This window comes from Apteryx rowi, unplaced genomic scaffold (genome assembly GCF_003343035.1).
Source record: "Apteryx rowi isolate R43461 unplaced genomic scaffold, aptRow1 scaffold_489, whole genome shotgun sequence".
In the NCBI taxonomy this organism is placed as follows: domain Eukaryota; kingdom Metazoa; phylum Chordata; class Aves; order Apterygiformes; family Apterygidae; genus Apteryx; species Apteryx rowi.
In genome coordinates this window covers 224,284-248,406 of record NW_020450748.1, presented here as the reverse complement: position 1 = coordinate 248,406, position 24,123 = coordinate 224,284, and the positions used below count along the sequence as shown (strand labels likewise).

General features: G+C 38.4%; 1 protein-coding gene across 1 annotated transcript in view; it reads right to left on the bottom strand.

Moving 5' to 3' along the window:
• The window catches only part of PPP4R1 (protein phosphatase 4 regulatory subunit 1), a 55,246-nt gene extending 35,314 nt beyond the window's left edge, over positions 1 to 19,932 (bottom strand). Inside the window, exons 1-2 of the mRNA XM_026078806.1 lie at positions 19,803 to 19,932; positions 10,050 to 10,156 (exon numbers count right to left, since the gene is read on the bottom strand). Coding sequence (XP_025934591.1) covers positions 10,050 to 10,156; positions 19,803 to 19,861 — 166 coding nt within the window. The 5' untranslated portion in view covers positions 19,862 to 19,932. The remainder of the gene's footprint in view (positions 1 to 10,049; positions 10,157 to 19,802) is intronic.
• Between the last annotated feature and the right edge of the window lie 4,191 nt (positions 19,933 to 24,123).

The following is a 24,123-nucleotide window of genomic DNA, read 5'->3' as shown; positions in this document are numbered from 1 at the left end:
AGGCTAGAAAAGAAGGTGTCGAAGCACAGCTATGAAGAGAATCAGAGCATAACCAGGAACGAGCAGGCTGGACGAGGATGGGGAAGGCTGAGTGGCGAATGACAATGAGATAAAACCCACAGCTAAAGGGAAGGAAGACAGGAACTTGCTGGACCAGAAACCAGAACCAGGGCCCAATGCCAGGGCTGCAGGGACTCGTTCCCACCTTTCCCATAAGGCTGCTATTTCAAAACATGCCCAGAACGTGATCTGAGGGTGCAGCAGGCTTGTGTCACATGTATCACTAGGATCTCTTTCTCGCTTCTTAGGACCCCTGCTTCATTCCCTGCAGCAGGTGGAAGACAACTGATATCTACTGAGAAGGGGAGGTGGGATGGAAAAAGAGAGAAAGAGAGAGAGAAAAAAGAGAAGAAAGAGAGAGAGAAAGAGAGAGAGAGTCTGGCCCAGGCTACATGTTTGGCAGCAGTGCTTCTTAAATTGTTTCTGAACTTCCTTCTGGCAATTCCCACCCTTGCAATCCCAAAACTTGCAGCTGTCCTTTCCATTATGCCAACGCAACTGTTTGTGCAGCCAGTCAGCAAACCATATCAAAGAACTGATCAGGCTGATACAGCTCTTGCCCCACCACAGTAGCATGATTAATGGTGAGAACTGGTTCTTAGATTGGTTCCTCTGTGCAATCACACATTTCTGTCAAGTAGCAGAATTCTCTGATGGTAGAAGCAAGCAAGCGATGGTAAGAGAGCGAGCAGGGGCTACTTATCTACTTATTCTGATATTACCATCAAAATAGAGCGAAAGAAGTAAAACACTGCTGAGTGGGAAACGTGATCTGCTCCTTTGCCCTGTGTAAAGCAGTGTAAAATGCTTAAACCAAACTCTCCACAGAGTAATTGCACACTACTCATTTTACTGACATCCTAATCTCAAACTCTATGCCTTCACTGCTGAAGAAAGAATACTCACCACTGCAATCAAAAGCAGAAGCTCTGTATTCAGCTTATCAAGAGCTATGCGTAAAGCTTCATAGTTCAAGCACTCAAAACAGGCAGATGGTTTTGACCCTGATACCTCCACACTGATAAAGTAATAGCAACACTCCCTTTCCCCAAATTGGCTAGACTTGCTGTGGAAAAATCTATTAATACATTTAGTTATGAAGCACTCCAGTAAGACAGCAACAAGTATCAAAAATATAAGATAGTTTTGTCTTCAGAACAGAGTTCATCTATTATGCATCAGTTACGACTGAGTGGCCACACCGCATGACAATACAGACGAGCTACTCACATTAAGTGAGCACTGTACTTCCTGCGCTCCTAAGCACAAATGGGACTGTGCAATTAAAGATTTGTAAAATTCATGCCCAGAAATGAATCAAGACAGTGGAGGCCTCTTAGCTCTTACGTTTCCTAGCTTTTAAGAACACGGAAACTATTCAGTCTTGGTAAGGTCAATTAAAAGCAAACACACACTGTATGCGTAACTGGCTGTGTAAGGCAACACCATATTTCATTATCAGAAAAGCACTTGTGCTGTTCTGGGGCATTACTGCTGCTACACAAGAATCTGAACTTTAAGTTTCTCAATTTAGATAAGAGCTCAATTCTTCCAAATACTGAAGCATACGTTCAAGTGTGCACTGAATAGAGCCTATTCTTATGATCTGATGGGGTTACAGTAGAGCAGGTTTTTTGCATTATGGCATTGTTGCTTGGGTCTTTAGGAGACAAAGACTTTCACTAAGGATACAGCCCTCTCTCATTCCCTTCATTCATTCCTCAGCTTCCTCTTGAGCTTAGAAGTTCAGCAGCTCTAATACAGATTCCAGCAGGCTTCAGTACATGACAGTGTATGCCATTTCAGTTTAAATTTTTATGTTTTTTTATAACCAAATTTATGGCTCGGTCATCAACGCAGGGAACGACCTGTTAGAATTATCAACTAGAATTATTACACACAGTTTCTTAAAGCATAAACTCATCCAACTGGGGAACACATCTGTATTATACATTTTTGCACTGCACAATACAGTTGGGACCAGGCTTTCACACAATATAAACAAAATTTGGATGGAGAATTCCACTTCACATCATGATTAGAAGTTTCCATTTTAGGCACTCTGGAGAATTACTGTGTATGATTAGGTTCTCCATAACATTAGCTTGGAACAATATTTTTCCATTTTGGCACAGTATGTATTTTTAAATGYTCTTCTTTTCAGACTATCTCCTGAATATACAAGTCTGTGCCTTAAAGTAGCAGGCTACTAGAAAGAAACTGCAATTTGTCAAACATARAAAGTTTGGAAAAAAAATCAGAAGCAGCCACACTTTCGTATCTATTTTTCTCATTTATAAGCACTTTATTTCATTCCATCAGGTCTTATGAATTCTCTAGACACAGAATTACTGAATTGAGTTTTAGAAATTAAGCTAAACTAAGAATAATAAAATAAAATGGATGTCCAGTTCTCCTCTTTGTGAAATAAATTTTAAAAGAAGTTTCCAGAATACAATGGTAAAGTTCTACCTCCCTCAATCTCTAGATCACCTGAAACCAATCACTTCCTCCAACATCTCAAAAACCTGGGCAGACTTTGGTCTGCATATGTCAACTTTCAGTTTTTACTGTTTCACCAACCATTGTTTAAACCAATATCCCAAACTGACTCCAAAAGTGCTAAAGTCTTTACCTGCTCTTTCCCCACCCATGAAAAGTATTTTCATTTTCCCTAAAATTTGATACCACTTCTCTTAAACGTACATGTCAACACACTCATCTAGCTGCTCATGCACATACACTTGGATTTCATATATATATATATATATATATATATATATATATATATAATGTGGGGGGGGGGGGTATATACACCTGCAATATTTATTCAGCCCTGCAGAGGCATCAATCCTCACTGTACAGGTATACCTTGGAGATATTGCGGGTTTCATTCCAGACCACCACAATAAAGCGAGTATCGCAATAAAGTGAGTTGCGCAAAATTTTTGGTTTCCCAGTGCATATAAAAGTTATGTTTACACTACACTGTAGTCTATTAAGTGTGCAATAGCATTATGTCTAAAAAAAACAATGTACATACCTTAATTAAAAAATACTTTATTGCTAAAAAATGCTAACCATCATCTGAGCCTTCAGCGAGTCATAACCTTTTTGCTGATGGAGGGTCTTGCCTTGATGTTGATGGCTGCTGACTGATCAGGGTGGTGGTTGCTGAAGGCTGGGGTGGCTGTGGCAATTTCTTAAAATAAGACAGCGATGAAGTTTGCCGCATCGATTGACTCTTCCTTCCACAAAGGATTTCTCTGCAGCATGCGATGCTGCTCGATAGCATTTTACCCACAACAGAACTTCTTTCAAAACTGGAGTCAATCCTCTCAAACTCAGTTGATCAAGCAGCGGCAGGGTTTATGTAATATCCTAAATCCTTTGTTGTCATTTCAACAATGTTCACAGCATCTTCACCAGGAGTAGATTCCATCCCAAGAAACCACTTTCTTTGCTCATCCATAAGAATCAACTCCTCATGCATTAAAGTTTTATCATGAGATTGCAGCAATTCAGTCACATCTTCAGGTTCTGCTTCTAATTCTAGATCCCTTGCTGTCAGTTCTAGTTCTCTTGCTGTCAGCCTGTCCTTTGAAGCCAGGCATTGACTTCTCCTCTCYAGCTATGAAAGTCCTAGATGGCATCTTCTTCCAATAGAAGGCCGTTTCATCTACATTGAAAATCTGTTGTTTAGTGTGGCCACCTTCATCAATTCTCTTAGCTAGATCTTCTGGCTAACTTGCTGCAGCTTCTGCATCAGCACTTGCTGCTTCACCTCGCCCTTTTATGTTATGGAGATGGCTTCTTTCCTTAAACCTCATGAACCAACCTCTGTTAGCTTCAAACTTTTCTTCTGCAGCTTCCTCACCTCYCKCAGCCTTCAYAGAATTGAAGAGAGTTCGGGCCTTGCTCTGGATGAGGCTTTGGCTTAAGGGAATGCTGTGGCTGGTTTGATCTTCTATCCAGACCACTAAAACTTTCTCCCTATCAGCAAGAAGGCTGTTTCGCTTTCTTAGCACTGGTGTGTTCACTGGAGTAGCACTTTGAATTTCCTTCAAGACCTTTTCCTTTGCATTCACAACTTGGCTAACTGCTTGGCACAAGAGGTTGAGCTTTTGGCCTGTCTCAGCTTTCAACATGCCTTCCTCACTAAGCTTCATCATTTCTAGCTTTTGATTTAAAGTGAGAGACGTGCAACTCTTCCTTTCACTTGAACGCTTAGAGGCCATTGTAGGGTTGTTAACTGCCCTAATTTCAATACTGTTGTGTCTCAGGGAATAGGGAGGCCGGAGGAGAGGGAGAGAGACGGGGGAATGGCTGGTTGGTGGAGCAGTTGCAACACACACAACATTTATCAATTAAGTTCGCTGTCTCATATGGGYGCAGTTCGTGGCGCCCCAAAACAACTACAATAGTAACATCAAAGATCACTGATCACAGATCACCATAACAGATATAATAATAATGAAAAAGTTTGAAATATTGCAAGAATTACCAAAATGTGACACAGAAACACGAAGTGAGCACATGCAGTTGGAAAAATGGCGTTGACAGACTTGCTCAAYGCAGGGCTGCCACAAACCTTCAATTTGTAAAAAATGCAATATCTGCAAAGCACAATAAAGTGAGGTATGCCTGTATTCTACTTTCACAATGTTGAACCAGCTGGAAGCACCATGGTGAGCTGTATACTGGAAAAGGGAATTACTGCAGAGCTGCACAGAATAATATCAGCTACTCCAGAACAGTTATTTGTAAATGAAGTGATTATTCCAGAGCCAAGCACTCACAACTACAGAGTTATTTCACAACAGCTTATTCTGCAACACATATAGTGTTTGCAAGAAATTCTGCACAGCTTTCATTATCCACAAATGACCATTCTGGAATACAAGCAGCACTCCATTTCCCCTACATTTGTGAGGGTCTGTAAGGTTCTTGGGGTAGTAAAAATGTATGTGAACAGTAACTAACAGTGTTGTTAATTCTACTTTAACAGATAACTTTGCTGAATGTTTTAAGTACATCCAAATATTAATTTTGTTCTCATTAAGGGGTTATGAAGGGTTAAGAGTAGGGAGTAAATGGATGAATGCATAGTTTTGCATTTACTCTTCCATTATTTTAAAAAAATGCCGTATTTTGGTGAAGCACAAGTGGAAATATTGATTTATATGTGCTATAGAGAAACAAGCACTATGGGAAACTTTCATGCTGACCGACACCCCCGAGCCCCTGCCAGAGATGCCCACTTCTACATTCAGCCTGAATATAAAGTCTACAGCATACTGAAGACCACAATCAGTCAGCAGCATGGCGATAGTACTGGATTAGCAAAATTGTCTTAAACTGGGTGGCATTTGTATGGTCAAAGATAAAGTCTAAATAAAATAAATTCCACAGTTTATCTATTAAAATTTTATCTCCTTTTCCAAATCCCACTTTCTCTTCCCCTCTTTTCCTCTAGGGTCATCCACCTTTTCCCTTTCAATTTCTCTCATTTCCTGTTTCATCTGTCCAACTTTCCTACTTCTCTTGTAGACAGAAGAAAATCTGGTCAAGGGAAAATATAAAAATACACTGTAATCAGAGCCTGTCCCTTTTAACATAGGAGTCCATCAAACAGACTAGTCCTCATGCGGTCCATCAGTAGTCAGAGTTTTTTTCCATCTTACTAGCCAGAAATGGATTTCCATACTGAYTGGCAGAGCAAGAAGTGAAATACAGAGTAACTAATTAGAGAGGGGGAAATCTGCCATTAGTCACCAAGCATAAGCATGGGGAGACAAAGGAGGGTAGCATCTGCTGGGGCGGGGGGAATCATAATGTAGCTGGAGGTGGGGGAAGAAGTATGAACACCCCTTAAACATTGAAGATGGAGCAAAAATCAGGTGGAGCTCCTGGCAGCTGGGAAGGGGACATATTAGCATCCCCATTAATATTACTTAAGCATGAAGTTTTTCTTAAACGAAACACTGTAATATGTGTTACTGGGCAGCTATTGTTAGCACCTCTCAACTATACCAACAGCTGCAATTGAAATAGTATTATCCAAGCTTAAACTACAGTAGTAACACCAATTTACACAGGTGAAATAAAAAGACTAAGTGCCTTGTTCAAGCTCACAGAGGTCTGCAGCCAGTCTAGATAATCCAGTCTAGAAGATATTTGAGGATGAAGAAGGCCTACTGTTTCACTACAAACAATCTTTTAAACACTAACAAAGATTCCTGGGGAATAAATCAACTTTTGCCATGTACTGAGCCTCTATGGGTTCAAAGACACCATAAAAACATTTAATTGAAAAGCCATACTTATACCCCTGAAGAAGCAGAAAAATTAACAAGTAATTAAATAGCAGATTCAAAAATCAATACAAGATATCTCCTTCCTCATGACAGCTGTAACTATGGAAGGGAACTCATTAACAAAGACAGTACGGAAGTCCAGAGTTTGGAAGGACTGAAAAAACCCAAATCCCACAACAAAATTGCAGACTGAGCAGTAACACCCAACTTCAGCAATGAAGACAAATGCTGAAAAGAACAAACCCTCTAAACAACTGAGATTTGAAGAGGAGGTTTCTTTGGGAAGCCAGGGGATAGGGGGAGGCTGATTATTTCTCAGCTGCCATGGATGAGCTTCCTCCACTGAAACAGCTATTATTTGCTGCAGATTGCAGCAGGGTGTGATACTGGAGGATTGCAATTCCTGTGTTCCTTCATCGCATCAAAATTGGCAATATTGTTTTGGGAGCATCTCATCTTTAACACCATCTGAAGTGAGTGTATTTTTTCCAATAGAACTGTATTAGTCACCTTAAGGTTGCAAAACCGCATGAGACAATGTAACCTGGAACTAGTTCATTAGAAAGCATCCAAAATGCTTCATGTCCTATCTAGAGGGGACCCACTTCATACAATTTGTACATGTAACTACACTATGGTAGTCAGAGCTGTTCTTCACACACTACACCACTGCAAGTAACTATCTGTCCACATGCAACCCACACACTGGCTGCAGACAGAAAGATGCTAAAACATCACATAGTATTCTTTATATATGCAATACTTGATTTCTTTTCCCCTGCACAAAGAAACCTTAATAAATCAGTGAAATCAATAAAAGATGCCTGGAAGAGTCCACGATATTTCCCATCAAAAGCTATTTTTGACAATTTCTTGTCACATTCATTTTTAAGAATAACTTTAGTGTTGGTATTTGTCTCTGTCATGATGCCTTAAAAAATTTAGGTTATGACAGCCAGTTGGTGTGTCAAGATTTGTGTAAATCATACCAACCCATAAAATAAAGAATAAATATAATAATTGTTTTAGTGAGGCTGAAATTCTCTTGCGCTCAGACACAGAAATGGGTATCTCATTGGAGTCCCAACTGATAAAAAAAAAAACCCAAAACCAAAAAAACCCCCAAAACCAAAAAAAAAACCCAAAACCAAAAAAAAAACCCAAAACCAAAAAAAAAACCCAAAACACCCCCCCCCCCCCAAAATGCTTCTTTTTCAAGCAGAGACAATGTCTGAAAAACATCAGCCCAGCTACTGGACTTCAGAGGTTGCCAGGCATCTACAAGGCAGAGAACTGTTTAGACAACATTAGGACAGTGGTATTTCTTGTTCACTGTTGTATCTGTATTTTAGATAACAGCAGCAGCAGATACTGTGTATCCCACGTAAATTTTTCAATTCAATTTTCAACTCAAACCACACAATCCCAAATACAATTAAAAAAAGTCTCACCTTCTTTGACTTGATTTGACAAAGAGATGAAAAATACCTCAAAAAGTTAAAAAAAAACACAAAAAAGCATGAGACCAATGAATAAAACCTATTAAAAATTAGAAGGCTTGTACATAATTTAGTTTGACTTCCCAACAATTCACACGTTACTGGATTTTATTTATTCATGCTTTCAAACACAAAAATTTGACTCCAGGATGGTTCTAATGATACAGACATCTGGCTTTGACCAAGCGAGTCAAAATGCACAAATAATTTTACAAGCTTTCCCCACCTCCCCAAATTTAGTCATTTTAAGTCTTGCAGAGCAAGTTGGAAAAAAATACCCTAAATGGAAGAAAAAGTATCAGGTAAGAGAAAAATAAAAAACAATTCTAGTAATAGCAATCTTAAAAAAATACCATTGCACTGTAGTTTGAATACTAGCCAGGCACATACATTAGAAAGATACAAAGCAGATCTAGTTTCCTAATGAATTTTCATATGGTTTAAGACATAAGGATCATTCTAATTACCTGTCTTACAGTAACAGGCTAAGTCCAATAGTGCAACCGCTCCAGGCATGAAACTCAAAGTTTGCAGAAATTTAATTTGTGGGGCAGCTACAGAATCCAGTGCTACTAGTTTGGCAAATCTGAGACAACTTCTACAATGCAGGAAGAGCCTGAAATGTTGCTTTTACTGACGCTGAGAAAATATCAACCCTGACTAAAAATGTACTCCACCCTTGTTAAAGGAAACAAATTGGATTTAGCTCAACTCTTGGTTTTCCTTCCCTTTCTACCTAAACAAACTTCAGTTTGACACACTCGGTCACAAATGAAAGCCTACAGCTACAAAGTTACTGTACAAGACCATTTTCCCCTGGACACACCTGTCCTGTTTTCAGGACTCAAAACAAACTGAAGCTTCAGAAAGTTTGTGATTATCAGCACTGTTAAAAACATCACACAAACCAACATTGTATATATGTATAGATTCCAAAGTCAGAGCTTAGCCAGGAAAGTGCTCTAGAAACAGTGGCATGCCACTGTTTTGGATTAAAAATGCAATTTTAAATGAACAGTGATTTTTTTTTCTTTTAAAGAATCCTTGGAGATGTACTCAAAACAATTATATGATGTTTACAACACGTTATTTTTCCTCACTAAACATGGACATTTGCTCACAAAAATCAAAATGTATATTTTAAATGAAGACAGTAGGTTCTTACAGAATACTTTATCCTTGCAAAGCATTATGTCCTGCAATTCTGGATGAAGGGAAAAACAACTAAAAGACCTTAACAGGAGAAATAAGTGTTCTTCTCATACAAGATTTAATATAAATTTCTCTTACTCTCCACAGCATTCCTAAAATGACAAAAGAATGAAGTTTAGATCTTCTCTGATGCTTTGCTGCTAAAGCCTTTTTTCCTCCTTTTGGTACTTCAACGATATCAGCACTGTGTTATGTCGAATTCAAGCCCTTCAACTCTTTCAAGAGACTCTTCAACCCAGAATTTTTTTGCAGATCTGTCCACATAATTTTTCCCACTTTTCTCTCCCACTTTTTTTTTTTTTTCCTTTTAAGCACTCTCTCTTTTCTTTCACATTTGTTTCCCAATCTTCTCCTAGTTTTACCTTTTATCCCAAACACCCAATGGTCTCAAAATATTCACAAGCAAAAACCCCTCTCTCCCTGCAAACCCCTCCCACTCATTACTTAAACATATCTGTACCTTTTCTACCAATTCCTCCTGCCTCTTATCTTCACATCTGGTTGTGAAAAAAATCATCCCACAGCTGGGACCAATCTTGAACATTGCTTAAAAGTGATCAGTCTTTATCAACTTCAGCATTCAAATTCTATCAAAACTAATGGGAATTTGGCATGATTCTTTTCGAGGCAAGAAATTCATCTTTATCTACAAATTGTAAAGTAATCATATAGATTTACTAATCAGCCAAATAAGTACAGAATAAAAAGCTATTCAAAACGTACTGATGGAAAGTTCTAACCCTGTGTTTTGAAGGGGCTTAACGCTGTTGAGGAAAACAGCAAGGAAAAAAAAGTCATCTTTGGGGGGATGATTCAGGGAAAGGGAATTTTACAGCATTTTATTGCATTCTGTAAGAAATCTATGTTGCATATGGAAGAAGGTAAGAGAGAGTACATTGGTTCAAGTTCAGCAGTTCTAATTTTCCCTCATTAACCCAATAACACGTTTAATACTACCTACCTGAATCATCAGCTAATCTGCTGATTCTCTCCAACACAGCAATACAATCTCTCTCATCATCACTGACTTCCTTCAAAGTGTCCAGCAAACTTCGAGCCACCATTTGCCTAGATAACAAGAAAGATTAAAAAATAGCACTGTGTCCAGAAACACATCTAAATCAAAAASCCATGCAGTCATACAAGTTTCTTAAATCAAACAGTAAAATTTTACGTAGGTTCATTTTTAACTCAGTAATTTTAGTTAGTACTGCTTTAGGAATTATGTTCACCATAATCCTAAAGAACTGTTAACTTCAAACGTAACATTGGAATTATCCCTTCAGTTTACAAGGACAATGGAAACCAGCCACAAACCAACAAATGGTAATTATTTGTTGAGTGAACACACAGGAGCTGAATGTTGGAAAGTCAGTATCAGCCTTCCATCCTCACTTCCGAATTCCCTAACTTGATTCATACAAAGCAAGGCAACATCACTATTGTCAGGACAGTTTTAAATAGAATTATGAGCTTATTTTCACAAATGAAAGCATGAGCACTCAAGCTGAAGATTTCCAAACCAATGATGACATTTAAAAGCTATGCTTCATTCAAACGCTATACAGAACAATGTGTACACACTGTGAAAATAAAGAGAACACATGCACTAGCGTGTGTGTTCCTGGGACATATATTAAGCAAAGTAGCAAATGAAAATTAAGTTAATATGAAACAAGTCAGAATCGCTTCAGTTACTATTTCCAAGTCATGAGAAATTTTTTAAGGGTTAACTTGTCAGTGACAAGATACAATCAGATCTGGATTTTTGTCCTGTTACTGTTGCAGCCTATGGTACGAATTCATACCCATCAGTTACCTGGAGAGTCCTAAACATTAAATTTTTAAACAATACAGATGACAACATGTGTCAACCAACCTTCCTTCTCAATAACAGCTTGCAATGGCAACATGGCTGTCTCTTTAATGCCATTTTTCACCCTTTTGGGCAGTGTGGGTTGAACACCCGCTCACTAGTCCAAAGAGCTATCAGGATTACCGCAACAGTTGAATGGACCAAGGAACACTGTTCCACATGCTGCTAACTCTTCTGCTGCCCCTGAGCAATTTATCAAAATGCTGAAGCTGCACAGGACAAATGCCAGATAATTCTAGAACTGACTGATGGAAACACTGTCAGGAGGTAGCCTAGATATAACACTGTTGACAAACAGAAAGGCAGTAAACAACAGCAGATGCATAGACAAACTCTCTCACATTGAGGACAAATGGGGAATGTGAAAGATAGCCACAAAATGGTAACAAACAGAGGGTTACAATCCTGGTGTACAGGGGACCTTGTGAACTCTACAGTTCCATGTGACTGGAGAAATTCAGTGAGTTTTCATGAATGCCCAAAACTAAGCAGACATTTATATTTTCTCAAACTGGAAATCAGTAATTTACATGTTTCACATTGGCCACTTGCAAAACTATTTTAAATGAAACTGTTTTAACATACAGATGAAAAATATCTAAAAAACAAGCTGCAAAAACTCTTTGCCTTTAACAAATTTCCTTTTCCTCATTCTATTTGACTTTCAACTTGGTAAAAATGCAATGTTTCCAGACAGAGAACTTAATTTTCAGTTTGAAGTTCAGCTAGGGAAACAGACTATGTGACACACAAACCTAGAAACAGAGGTGACTTGGTGTTTTAAAGGGCTGGACACCTCTGAAAAGAGAAGAGAAACTGATGAAGTGTATTTCATATGCCAGCCTGCGTGGATGCATGTCCCTCATACATATCAAACACAATTTTGGAAAGAGAGAAGTCAACTGACCTGCTGAGTTGGAATTTTGAGACCACTGATGAAGATGCAACAATCTCGACTAGAGAATAGATGTCAGCAAATCTAGCTATAAGCGGTGGTGCTCACGAACTCCTTGCACAACTGAACCAGAACAAACTACCCAGATACTGCTGCAAGCTGGGCCTGGAAACAGAACTGACTTCTAGAATAATATGCTTCAAATTAAACATACTGCCTATTACCTTTTATCCTGGTGATTTCACAAGAGCTATAAATCATAAATAATGACCTCAAGCACCTCTTCTACTTCAGATACAGCTTTCTTGCCACTTTCTACTCTTAGGAATTTCCCATTGGAAATACACTCCTTACACAGTGTATGTCAAGACAATATCCAAGCTGTCTGGGGCAATGACCAAGTCTGGATCTCTACTTGACATTTGCCCTCAYAGAATACTCTACCTGTAAGGGCAGGGATGGATGGACATCCCAGTATGAAAATGGTCACAGTGAATAAGGAACCACAACAATCACCAGCACTACACCTTATCTGGCTCATGGGGACTCCGGAATGGGCCCCTACCATGCTGGACATTTTAAAAAGACTCATCACCATGTAGAGCCTTGCTAGCAGTATGCTGACCTGTGGTGGCCAGATCCCGCTGTGAGTCTTTGGTATTTCGTGTGAGCTATGAGATGGCTACATAGAAGTACACACCATGTAAGCTAAAAGCCACAAACCTTCTCCTCAAAAGAAGGAGATGAAAACACAAACCCTATCCTGAACTAGATAAGACTTATTTATTAAATCCACTCAGAGCTAAGAAGGGACACTCACCTTTTTCCCCTGGACTAAAGATAGATGGTGTCTCTCACCTGTACCAAGGTGGTACTCCTCTCTGGCATTTAAAGGAATCAAAGTGTCCAATTTGCTTTCAGCAGATTCTTGTAAAAAGCATTAGAATAAAAACACAACAGGGCATTCTAGGCTCTTTTGTAGAAAACACAACTGGGTAAGTAGACAGTGATGACAGGGTAATTTCTAACTACACTTATCCTGCATTCTGGGAGAAAGGAGCCCACTTATGTCCTCTAAACATTATGGGCTCTGATCTAGGTCTGCCACTATCCCCAACAATCTGTCAAAATTCTGTGTGCCCCTCCAAGGTGCAAACACAGGACAGAGAGGTAAACCAACCTTGCACTTGCCACAGGCTGAGAGCTAGTGTTCAGGCAGTTAATGAGGAATGATTTGGGCACTGCAAGCTCATACTTTAACATGCTYTGCTTACTGGAGAGCAGAGAGTAAGCAAGGTTCCCTGGTTCCCTGTCCAGCAGCCTGATCTCCCTTCTCATGCAAGCACTAGTGGTCTAGCCACAAAAAGCATACTACAGAGGACTGCAATAAAATATCAATGCGCAGTAGCATATAAGGCTAATGGTAGCTTGCCCAGGAACTGCCAGGTGAGTACCATCATTCATGTAATTGTAAGAGAGCTCTGAAGGATGAGCTGTCTGGTCTAGACACAGATACAGCCAAAAAATAATAATAATAATAATAAAAAAATCAAGTGAACATTACTTCATGCTCAAGAAAGGCAAGATATATCCTATAACAAGGAAAGAAAAGAAGAGGTTTCCTCTGGAGGTAACGACAACACGTGCAGTACTTTACCTGCTTCAATCCCCAGAGTGTTTTCTAACAGGGAATCAGACTTCTCCAAGTACACGTATGACAGAAACAACTCCAGCAACATTAATGATGACAACGTCAGTGGTTTCAGTGGCACAAGTTCTGTTACTATAAATTGCTCTTGGCTATCAAGCCATGAGCTGGGGCTAGGCTTAATGATTTCTTGCCTTTTCTCTCTTGCCTCCAGCAAGGGTTTGTGCAGTGCTTGCCTAACATGTCATACCAAGCTCCACAGAGAATTCCAATGCATATGCGTTCTCACTGCCAGCATAGTTGTCTTCATTGCTCCAACTAATAGAGCTATATCTTTTCTCCTGTTCCGTGAGATCTAGCACCTGACTCCTCCAGGTCCAAACACACTTTCACTACCTGCTCTGGCAGAACTGAAGCTTCAAGTCAGTAACACTACAGCTGTGAACTCTCAATGAAAATTATTTATTTATTTGCCATATATGCCTTTGGTATACAACTGCCACCTAAGCAGGAATGCAACTACTTGTACATTAAATAGGTGACCAGCCAAAGAGCAGGGACTGAAGGCTGGAGTGCAGCATGAATAAAAAACACTTTAGCTATTATATGCAGAAGATAATTAGCGAAGTCCAAGTTTTCATGAGCAAGCACAGAGAGAGCTTGTCCAAAGCTAGAAAACTGATGGACTTGCAGTTAGGGTATCTTAAAGGCACCACTTCATTGTCGTTAGCAGCAAGAGAAAATGGGGATAGATTAGAAACACCCTGCCTTTATGTCCACAGGCAGGGCACAGATATTTCAAAGACTCTGCGCACAAGGACATAATTGGAATTTACAATGATATACCCAGAGAAGAGCTATAAATACCTTTGCTTGGCTCATTCAAACTCCTTTTATACATTGACCTTATTTGGAATCTGTACTGAGACTCCTAAGTGGCATAACTACTGCATACCAGAGGTCTCCCAATCACCATTATTAACTCTTTAATAAATTTCTACTATAAAATATAAACATCAGAGAGCTCATTTGTACAGGAGGTGCATTTAGCAAGTAAGCATACAAAAAAGAGAGAGAGAGACAGTGAGAGAGGAGTGAAGAAGGCATTAATTTTTCTTTTCAGATTTATGCATAAGTTCTAAATCAAGATTTGAAGACTTTTCAAATTTACATGAGCATTACCATTAGCTTAGCTTGGCACTTTCTTCCCCAAATAATCTCAGAAGATATTCTGAATCAGCTCTCAATTTCAAAATGAAAATCTTTGTACCTTTCTTAAAAGAAAGGCTAAATGCACATAAAGAGGTACATGCCCTCTCAGCCTTTATAAATATAAGGAGTATTTTTGAAGTAATTAAGACTTCTACTTGGGAAAATAGACATTGGATAGTTCAGCTTATATTAACATCATTTTAACGTACATTTCTAAGGTAAACTTTATTTGTTTTACGAAATTTAAACTTGAATAATTTTTATTTTGTAGGTACGTATCTATGATTTTGCGTGCAAAAATGTGTTTTGGGGTTTTGTTTCATTTTTACTGAATTTGCTCTCTGACATACAATGGGGTGAGGGAGACTGGACAATTGGAAGGGAGAAGCTAGAAAAGAGGAGAAAGAACCTAATTTATCCTACAACAACAAGTTCTTTGACAAATATAGTCAGAATTAATTCCATTACAGCTTCATCTGCATCGCTTCGGCTTGAGTTTGGCATTTTCTTATTGGCAGTGTCCACCAAATACCCAGAAAAGAGGAGACTTACACTGGGCTAAGCTGCATAGATGGATGGAAAGGGAGTGGAGAGAAAAAAGGGCAGCTGAGGATAACCAAATTCTGAATCAACTTGTTGGCTATAATCTGATTATACCTAAATGAAAATGAGGCATGGTATTTTCTTAAGCTTAAGGATGGTCTTGATATGATTATCAACATCCCACCAAACATACTTCCTTAGAGAAGTTCTTGATATGCAGTGCAACAAAGAAGGATGAAAACAGCATCCTCCTGTTACAGTGGGGGTACTTCCTGCATGCAAATCCTAGTTGTCACTTGCAGGGTAAAATGATGGCCCTGTCCCTGCTAAACAGAGTTGAGAAGAGGAAAGGCTTACAGCATGGTCCTGAGACAAGAATTTCTAAAAATTCTTCATGACCTTCAATTCCTCAAAAAGAAATTGATTTCTCAGTTCCTAAAAAGCCTCATTCCACCACAGAGGATATATTCTAAAGACATCTAGATTATTTTCCAGAATCACAGACATATACAACCAGGGTGGATATTGTGACTGCTAGAGCCAAGAATCAAATAACCACATTAAAATCATTCATTGTCACACGTGGTGCAGCTAACCCTCCTTTCTGATGTTTGCTCTCTTCCATCTGGAGTCCACAAAACAAGAAGGCTACCTTCTACCAACCATATGAGAAGCCATATGCCTATGTCATAAAGTCAGAGGAGCACATCTTTTAGTCAAATACAACAAGTTTCCCAGAATGTTTAGGCCCAGTCTTCATCGACATTGTAGACAGCAAAAGTGCCACTGATAACCTGTACATAAGTACACACACCCACACTTAATCCCTCTTCTAGATCCAATACATCTTCAGTGACTGCTGAGTGCTGCTCTACCAGTACTTCAAAGTTGAACCGTTTCAAAAAATAGCAGGTATTTTTCAGAGAATAGCTGAAAAGCAGACAATTAAAAAACATTCTGAAACATCTGACAGTCACTATGGCCAATACTGGGACTTAGATGAGCCTCTTTCACAGAAGAGGATGCCTACAGGACGGGAGACAGTTACAGTGTTTCCAAGTCTGTCCCCATTCAGTCACAAGAGGTATGCTCTGGTTCTGATAGAAGAAAGAAAGGAAGTAATAAGCTTTCTCACAGCTGAAAATGCTGTGAAGTCTGTCCTGCCTTGGAAGGCTCCGCTAAGATTACCACCCTAGTGCACAACAGAAGTCTTCTAAAACTCCCTTACAAGTAATATTCTTCTCTATGGGAAGAGCAAAGAAGTACTTCAGAAGAGGAAGCAGGACTGGTAACTTAAAAATATCTATATTCATAGCCAAGACTGACCGTACTGACGGATGAGAGTCTGCCACAATCTGCCTTGGTTTGAAGGAAAAGGGCAACTGCAATTCCTCAAAAAGTACGCTGATCAAAAGGAAGGGCCTGCTGCTCAGGAACTGTCTCCCTTTTCAGGCAGATCTATTGGGAAGTGCTGTAGACTTCTGAGCCTTCATAACAAGAAATGGAAGCAGGTTAATGGCAAGAAAATCTAGAAAATTCAGAGGATTTTTCAAATGAGAAGAGGTAAGAATTATGCTCCAATCTGCACCAGCAATTGGTTTCTAAAGCAAGTAACAAAAAGGAATCCTCATCCATGTCATGCTCCAATCTGCACCAGCAATTGGTTTCTAAAGCAAGTAACAAAAAGGAATCCTCATCCATGTCATGCTGGCACATCAGTGCTGCCAGACACAAGGAGACCCTGCTTTTCAGTGATGGCCTTGGCTCTCTGCTATGCATCTTCTCTTGCTGCAACATGAAATCGAATTATTAAGGCATGTGCTAGATATGCTTCTCAAATCTGGTTTGGAGGCTGCCTCTTCAGTTCATTAATAAAACATAACTGCAGCCATACTTGCCTTGGTTTTCAAATGCAAGAAGGATCATGTCATAACATTTGTCAGGTTCCCCTCCAGTCTCAAAGACTAAGACAACATCTGTGGTACTTGATCAACAACATTTAAACAGTGAGAATGTAAACAACATGCCAAAATTGGCACACAGCAACTCCTCCCACCATTTAGAAAGCTACTGAAGGTTTCCCTACCTCACTCCTTCTTCATCCGATCAAAAATCACACATATGTAAATAAGGAAGAAATTCCTCTTTGCAAGTTCAAGTCTAATCTGCTAATATTTCTCAGGATACAGACATAGATCAAGTTTCATCTCAGGGCAACAGGCTCTGACCTAAAGATGCCAGCTAAAAAATCATGAGTGTTCAAGGAATCCACTCAAAGATGACTAGGCTTTTGTGTTAACTGATTAAAAAACAATTTCACTGTAATTATTCACTATAATAGTGTACTACAAATGTGATAATGTGCTACAGAAGTATGAAACATATGCAGATGACTTACCAGACAGAGAAAATGAAAACAGAAACATATGCAAAATGAAAGAATATGTAAAATGAAATGTAAAGTTTATTTCAAAGAACACTAAAAGGGAATTCATATATTTAAAGTAAAAAAAAAAAAAACAAAAAAACCCAACTTACTCTGATTTACACAGATTCAACAATTATGTTTCAAGGGTATAAACATATACAGATTGAAACTTCCATATGAATGCAGGTTCAAGGTCAGAGAAACACGGTTTTATTATCTCAATCATAATAGAAAATAATCTTAAATCTACATAAAGGTAATTGGATGCAATACCATTTTTATCTAAAAAGACATAAATTAAATTACATTTAATCTGTTTCTTCTGAACTTATGCCTATGAAAAACTCCAATTCATCTTTGTCTAGCAAAAATCTCTGATATTTCCTCAGACCAATTAATACTAAATTGATATAAGCTGCCTGTAATAGTTGCCTTTGGATTCAATAGCTATTCACAGTCTTATCACTAATGGCTATCTCATACTAATTCCTATATTATCTTGTGCTAAATAATACACCTAGGCTTACAAAGAGACTTAGGATTAAATAACAGGTCTATACAGGCAACAAGAAAAACAGGGAAAACTCTAGCTACTCCACCCATTTTCCCCTGCAGAAAAACCACAAGCAAGCACAGGATGCATGAAGCTGGACACTGTCATCAACAAGGTTTCAAGTTTATACATGCCCCACACCCGTGGTGATGCACACTGACAGACTYGGGCAGTTTTTTCTTAGATGGGCAAGTAAAACATTAGGACCAACATTCTTGCTCAAAGTTCAAGTTGCACAACTTGAGATTCTCAGAAATTTGTTCTCCTTCTTGCAGGTTTTTATTACATAATTGTCACAAATCAAATACTTATAAGCCTGAAGGCTCAATCCTCTTCCCTCCCTCCTCATGAAAACTCAAAAAACCCAGCACCTTCCTGGCTGGCAAATTGCTGATTTCACCTCAAATCATAAAATAGCACAAACTTTAGATTTCAGGAAAATGGTATAATCAAGCATTTCAAAACTAAGTTATACATACACATTTATGCAGGCTATAAGAGAAACCATTTTAAAATTGTTAGCTTGAGTTCAATCTGAATAAAAACACACTGGCCTTGAAAATTCAGAATATGTTAATATATGTAGTATGGTATTTTAAGTACACTCCACATGATTAAGTTAAACACATGGCTAAATCATTACAGAATTGTGGCCAGGCAAACAAAATAAATATGATAATCTACGGTGTGGTTGATTATAGACCTATCTTCTATATACTCCTGAATTAAGAATCCAACATAAAAGCAAGCATACTTTCTTAAAGACGTACCTGGAGCCCAAGTCAAACTATGTTAAAATAAAACACCAGAAAACCTCAACAATACTTAAGGTGTTTCTGTGATCTAGTAACTGTTTACAATTACAATTAAAATAAATGTTGGTTCTGAATATCTCCATTCCCTTGCAGAGTGTGCACGCGTGTGTGTGCGCAGTGTTCTACAATACCTGTGCTTTTAAATGAAGCAACTAGCTCAGGAGCATTAGAGAAATACAAAGTGGAAAACCTAAACTAAAATATTAACAGGGCAAGGTAAGAYTTTCTTTTTAGCCTGTCTTTTGTTTTCAATAACCTGAAGCAGCTATACTCAAACTGTTGTCTACAGATTAGGATGAATCTGCAGAACACTTGAGTTCCTCTGGCAAGTTACAGTGCTGTTCATTATTTTCTCCTGACCTTTCATTAAATATTTTCCTAATGTCACTTTCCACACAGTTATGGATACAGTTAACAATTATCTACTAGCCCTGGGTCAACAGGAATGGAAGTGTCCATAAAAAACTAACAGGATATGGTCCATTTCATGAAAAAGTTCAAGGAGTCCTGAACTGCAGTTACTTAACAGGTAAGCAATTTTTTTTGTTGTTGTTAGCATGAATATTTTGTTCTCTGTAAGTAGAGGGTGCATCAGCAAGCAGAAGGAGAAGTGGGAACTGAAGAATTTTGTAAATATGAGGGGTTTTTAATTATTTGTATTTCATGCAAATTAACATGAGTCAGATTTGAATCAGATGAATAGTGTGCACACTGTTCTCCAGAGAAGACATTTAAAAAGCATACCTGTTAAATATGTTCTCGCTTGCAGCGTACTTGTCCAGTCTTCCCAAAGGCGTCAACATTTCATCTTGTGAGACAAAGTCCAGGGCTGAAGGTATAATAATCACATCAGACTCTGAGCTGTAGTCATCCACACCAACTATCAGAGACATCAGAAATATTCCTTATAATCACAATAGTTTAACACTAAAATGATGTCTGTTGTTGGTCTGAGATACAGAAGTCTAGGCAAGGCCCTGTTTACAATGTGTTTACTAAATACTGTACTACATCCTCTCGGATCCTTTCCCCTAGTTTCCCCTGACCCCCATTAAACCTTTTTTATACAAGAGTGATTACCTGTAAATTGGACTATATAACTTTCAAGTCATTTCCTCTAGACTCCCAAATACGATGTTTCATTAAACATCTGAGGCTCATGACATTTTTGTCTATAAAAGCCAAATGACTTTAAGCTAATTCTAAAGTCAGCTTTTTAAAGACACCAACACTAAAATCACAGTTGCAATTAACCTATAGATAAAAAATTAACACAACATTATCTAACAGAACAAAAAGGAAGTTAAAAAAAATCTAAACAAAAGCAGAATAGAAAGTTCAGGTGTGTTGCTACATCCAAGTATCAAAYAGAATAGGTACAATTCACCTATTACATAATTAGTGATCAGTAATTACACAAACTCATATGTAAATAAGCAAGTTCATATGAACAGACACCTTTATCTACATAAAACCACAATGAAGTGGAAAAGGGGTCCATCCCACCTCTGTGTAGCTGTTTGAAGGATGAGGATTTGAACTACCACCTTTGTTAGCTTCCATTTGCCCTCTAGTCTGCTTGAAAATAGCAATCACTTATTTGCAAAAACCTGCAAATACAAACACTTATTTGCAAGAACTATTTCAGGTCATCTGCTTTACTCCTGAAAACACAACGCTACAGTACTCTACAACTGTTCTTTGGTCTGGCCAAATTTCTCTGAAAAGCCTTTTGAAAACTGGCAAACAGATACAGAAGTCCAACAATGAATTTTAAAAGGTAAAATCCACAGAGGGAAGAAAAGATTATTCTCTTCTCACCTTTCATACAACTATGCTATATTATGTAAATTGGTAATCAGACACATTGTATCATTTTCTTCAATTTTCTTCAATATTCAACATTCAAAGCACATAAGCAGCTACAATTTTCTAGCTTCTTCCTTACCATGTTTCAAATGTCAAAATGTATACACCAAACTTCTCTAAAAGAGTAATATTTTCAGACCTAAACTGAGTTAATAGCATTCCTTTACCTAGAAAGTAATTCTCCTATTTTCTAGCTGAAGAATGAATGGACATTGTGTAATTGGTCATAAATAAATCCTATCCTTGGAGGAGGGTTCAAATTCTGCAGTTGCTGGTAGTGCATGGAATTCTTGAGAGTAATCAAGGAGGTGATGGGAAACAGAGCATGGCACTGACAGAAGGGCGGGCGTAAGAAGAATCTGGGAGCTAGGGGCAAGGAAGATGAAGTGTATCAGCAGCTGGGAGAGACAAAGTAGGTGGAAGAGCAGCTAGGGGACAGAAACTGGTGCTCTCGGACATGCTTAAAGTAGAGAACAACAAACTGGGAGGAGCGGGGGGGGGGAGGGGAAGCTGAAGAAAAGGTCAGTTGCATAAAAGAATTGCAGCACAAAGAGAAAGCACTTGGCAACTTGCTGTTTACACAACTGTTTGAACTTGTGTTTGCCCAGATCTGAGGAGACGGAGACATAAGTTTTTTTTTTTTTTCTTCAAAAATCAGTTTTGTTTTCACAGGAAAAGGATGGGGGAAGGTAAAGATGCACTCAGAATGCAAGTTAGGATTTTATGCCAAGTAAGTTAACAAGGAACAGGCTACTTCCTTTCACAGGCCTTTAATTCAACTCATCAACTGATTTGAAACCAGGGGTTTTTCTGTGTCTGTAAGTATGCCAAGTCAGCTATGCACCTTTCTCACAGAGAAGTCTTATTGTTGGGTGTGAGATCTCAGTTTCTAGGGGCTGATATATTTCAAAAGCCAATGAACACATTCTTACAGCATCCATATGTGAATAAAGTTGCACTTGTACTCCTCATTTCAGGAAGTGGGTTGCATTAAAGTTTTATGATACCATTATAATTGTATCCTGCACTAGGCAAGTAAACCACTGCACTCAGATCTATTTCTAAACTACAGAACTTAAATTAATACACTTAAATTGTGCCATAATCAATTGCATGGGGTGAAAAATGTCACTCTAATGTTCAATGAAATTAATTCTATGACAGGGTCTAAATCCTAAATTCTATTTTAAAATCTGTAGATCAGACTATACATTTAAAAGCATAAACTGAGGAAACTATGTCAAAATATAGTCACTGATATAGTAATTGCCATTTAGCTATCGTTCAGTATTCCCAATGATGCTGAATGCATCAATAAAAAAAAAGATATACCGACCATTATACCAACCACCACTAGTTTTTTTCTTCTCTATTTCTCTCCTCTCAACCTCAACTTTGTGTTGAATGTTCCTTTTTTTCCTTCTGCGTTCATTATTGTATAATACTCCTATAGTGGTCCAACTGAAGATGCCATGTTAAGACACTGCAGAATGTCATGATTTCATGTATGCTCAGTATGTGCCTGAACACACAAACACACACTGAAGTTGGCTGGCTGGCTGATGCCTTTTATTTAGTTAACTGAATGTTGTGATAATTTGTGCCTTACGAAACCAAGTCAGTCAACCAAACTGCTAAATATACTCTACATCAGACTTAATATCACAGTGATAAAAATATGAGTAGCTGCTTACAATTTACCTATTCTAGGTCTCACACTGGTTCAAACAGAAAATGAGCTGTAAGGACTTGGCTGTGCTGTATGTGTGCATTGTAAAATTATGTTTAGCACTGCAGTAAGCTTGACTTGCCTGTTACTGATGCTGAGCAGTATTTATTACTTAAATCATTACAGCATCTCAGGTCATAGTTACAGAAGAGATGATTCAAACGGCAGTATCATTATAAGAGCAACACAAATACCAACAGGGAAGAGAGAGGTGATAAAAATAAGTCAATCCGTATATGAACATTTTATAGTTACAGAAAATACTAATACACAGTAATCTCACACATTTAATTTCACTTTCAACACCAAGACACTGATCTAAGCTAAAGTGAGCATTAGCCCAGTAGAATCCTCATACTAACAAAATCCCTCAGGCAGCTATTTGTCTTTAACTTGCCCCAAACATGATTTACCAATAGTCTAACCCCTTCTCATCCAAAATCTGTAATAAGCATACTTTACATTACCCAATAAACCAAGTCAGTCCTGATATTGCCTACACTTCAAGGTTATTCCAAGAAGGCTAGCACTCAGAACAAGACAAGCAAAGCATGTTAGCAAACATGAACTGAGGATTGCCTCTTCAGCCCTCTCTGCTTTCCACTCAGTCTTGAGTACTCAGATCCGAGTACCACAGTACTTTTTGCACTGTAAGTTTTACAAAGGAACAAATGCAAAACCACCTTTGAATACAAGACTTGGCTTGTTTAGTAGAAATTCTACAAGTGCAGAACATCCAGATTCATTCTCATTTCAGAATGTAGACCAAGCAACAGGGCTACATGTTACTCATCTCTCCCATTGCAGAAAAACTTTAGGTCACTTCCCCTATCTCCTAGTTCCCGTGCTTTTTCAAATCTGTACAAGTCAGTCAGGACAAAAAGCTCAGAAGGTATTAAAGCCCACAAGACATCACAGAAATTAATGTTAGTTCAGTGTCCAGGTACTCTGCAATCTGGGCTTACATTTTCACGCCAACATGCAAAAGAAGCAGAGTTAAGAAACAGAGTTTCTATAAAACTGCCCTATCCTGTAAATGCAAAGTTATTCGTGGTGGTAGGATGAGGAACAATAATGGGACAACAGTGTAAAAAGCAATCACAGTGCACTATTTTCTGTCCACATAAGCACCAAAGTAGTGCAAAATGAATAAAAGCATTAATTTACCTGGATTGCTTGGGTTTGTATGAGTAGTTTGCAATTTTCTCTTCAAAAGTCTATGCTACTACCACCACACACAAGCACCACAGCATAACAAAATAAGCACCAGACTGGTAGTTAAATTTCATTTCAACATCTGATTCTATCACTGACCTTTGGTCACAAGCCAGGTCACTACTTCTCTCCATACCTTCATTTTCCTGTCCRGTTATTTGTCTGTCTTGACTGTTTTTAGTACAAGTTCTTCAGGGTTGCCTATCTCTCTTGCATCTGTTCCATACAGTACCAAGAATATGTTAACACACG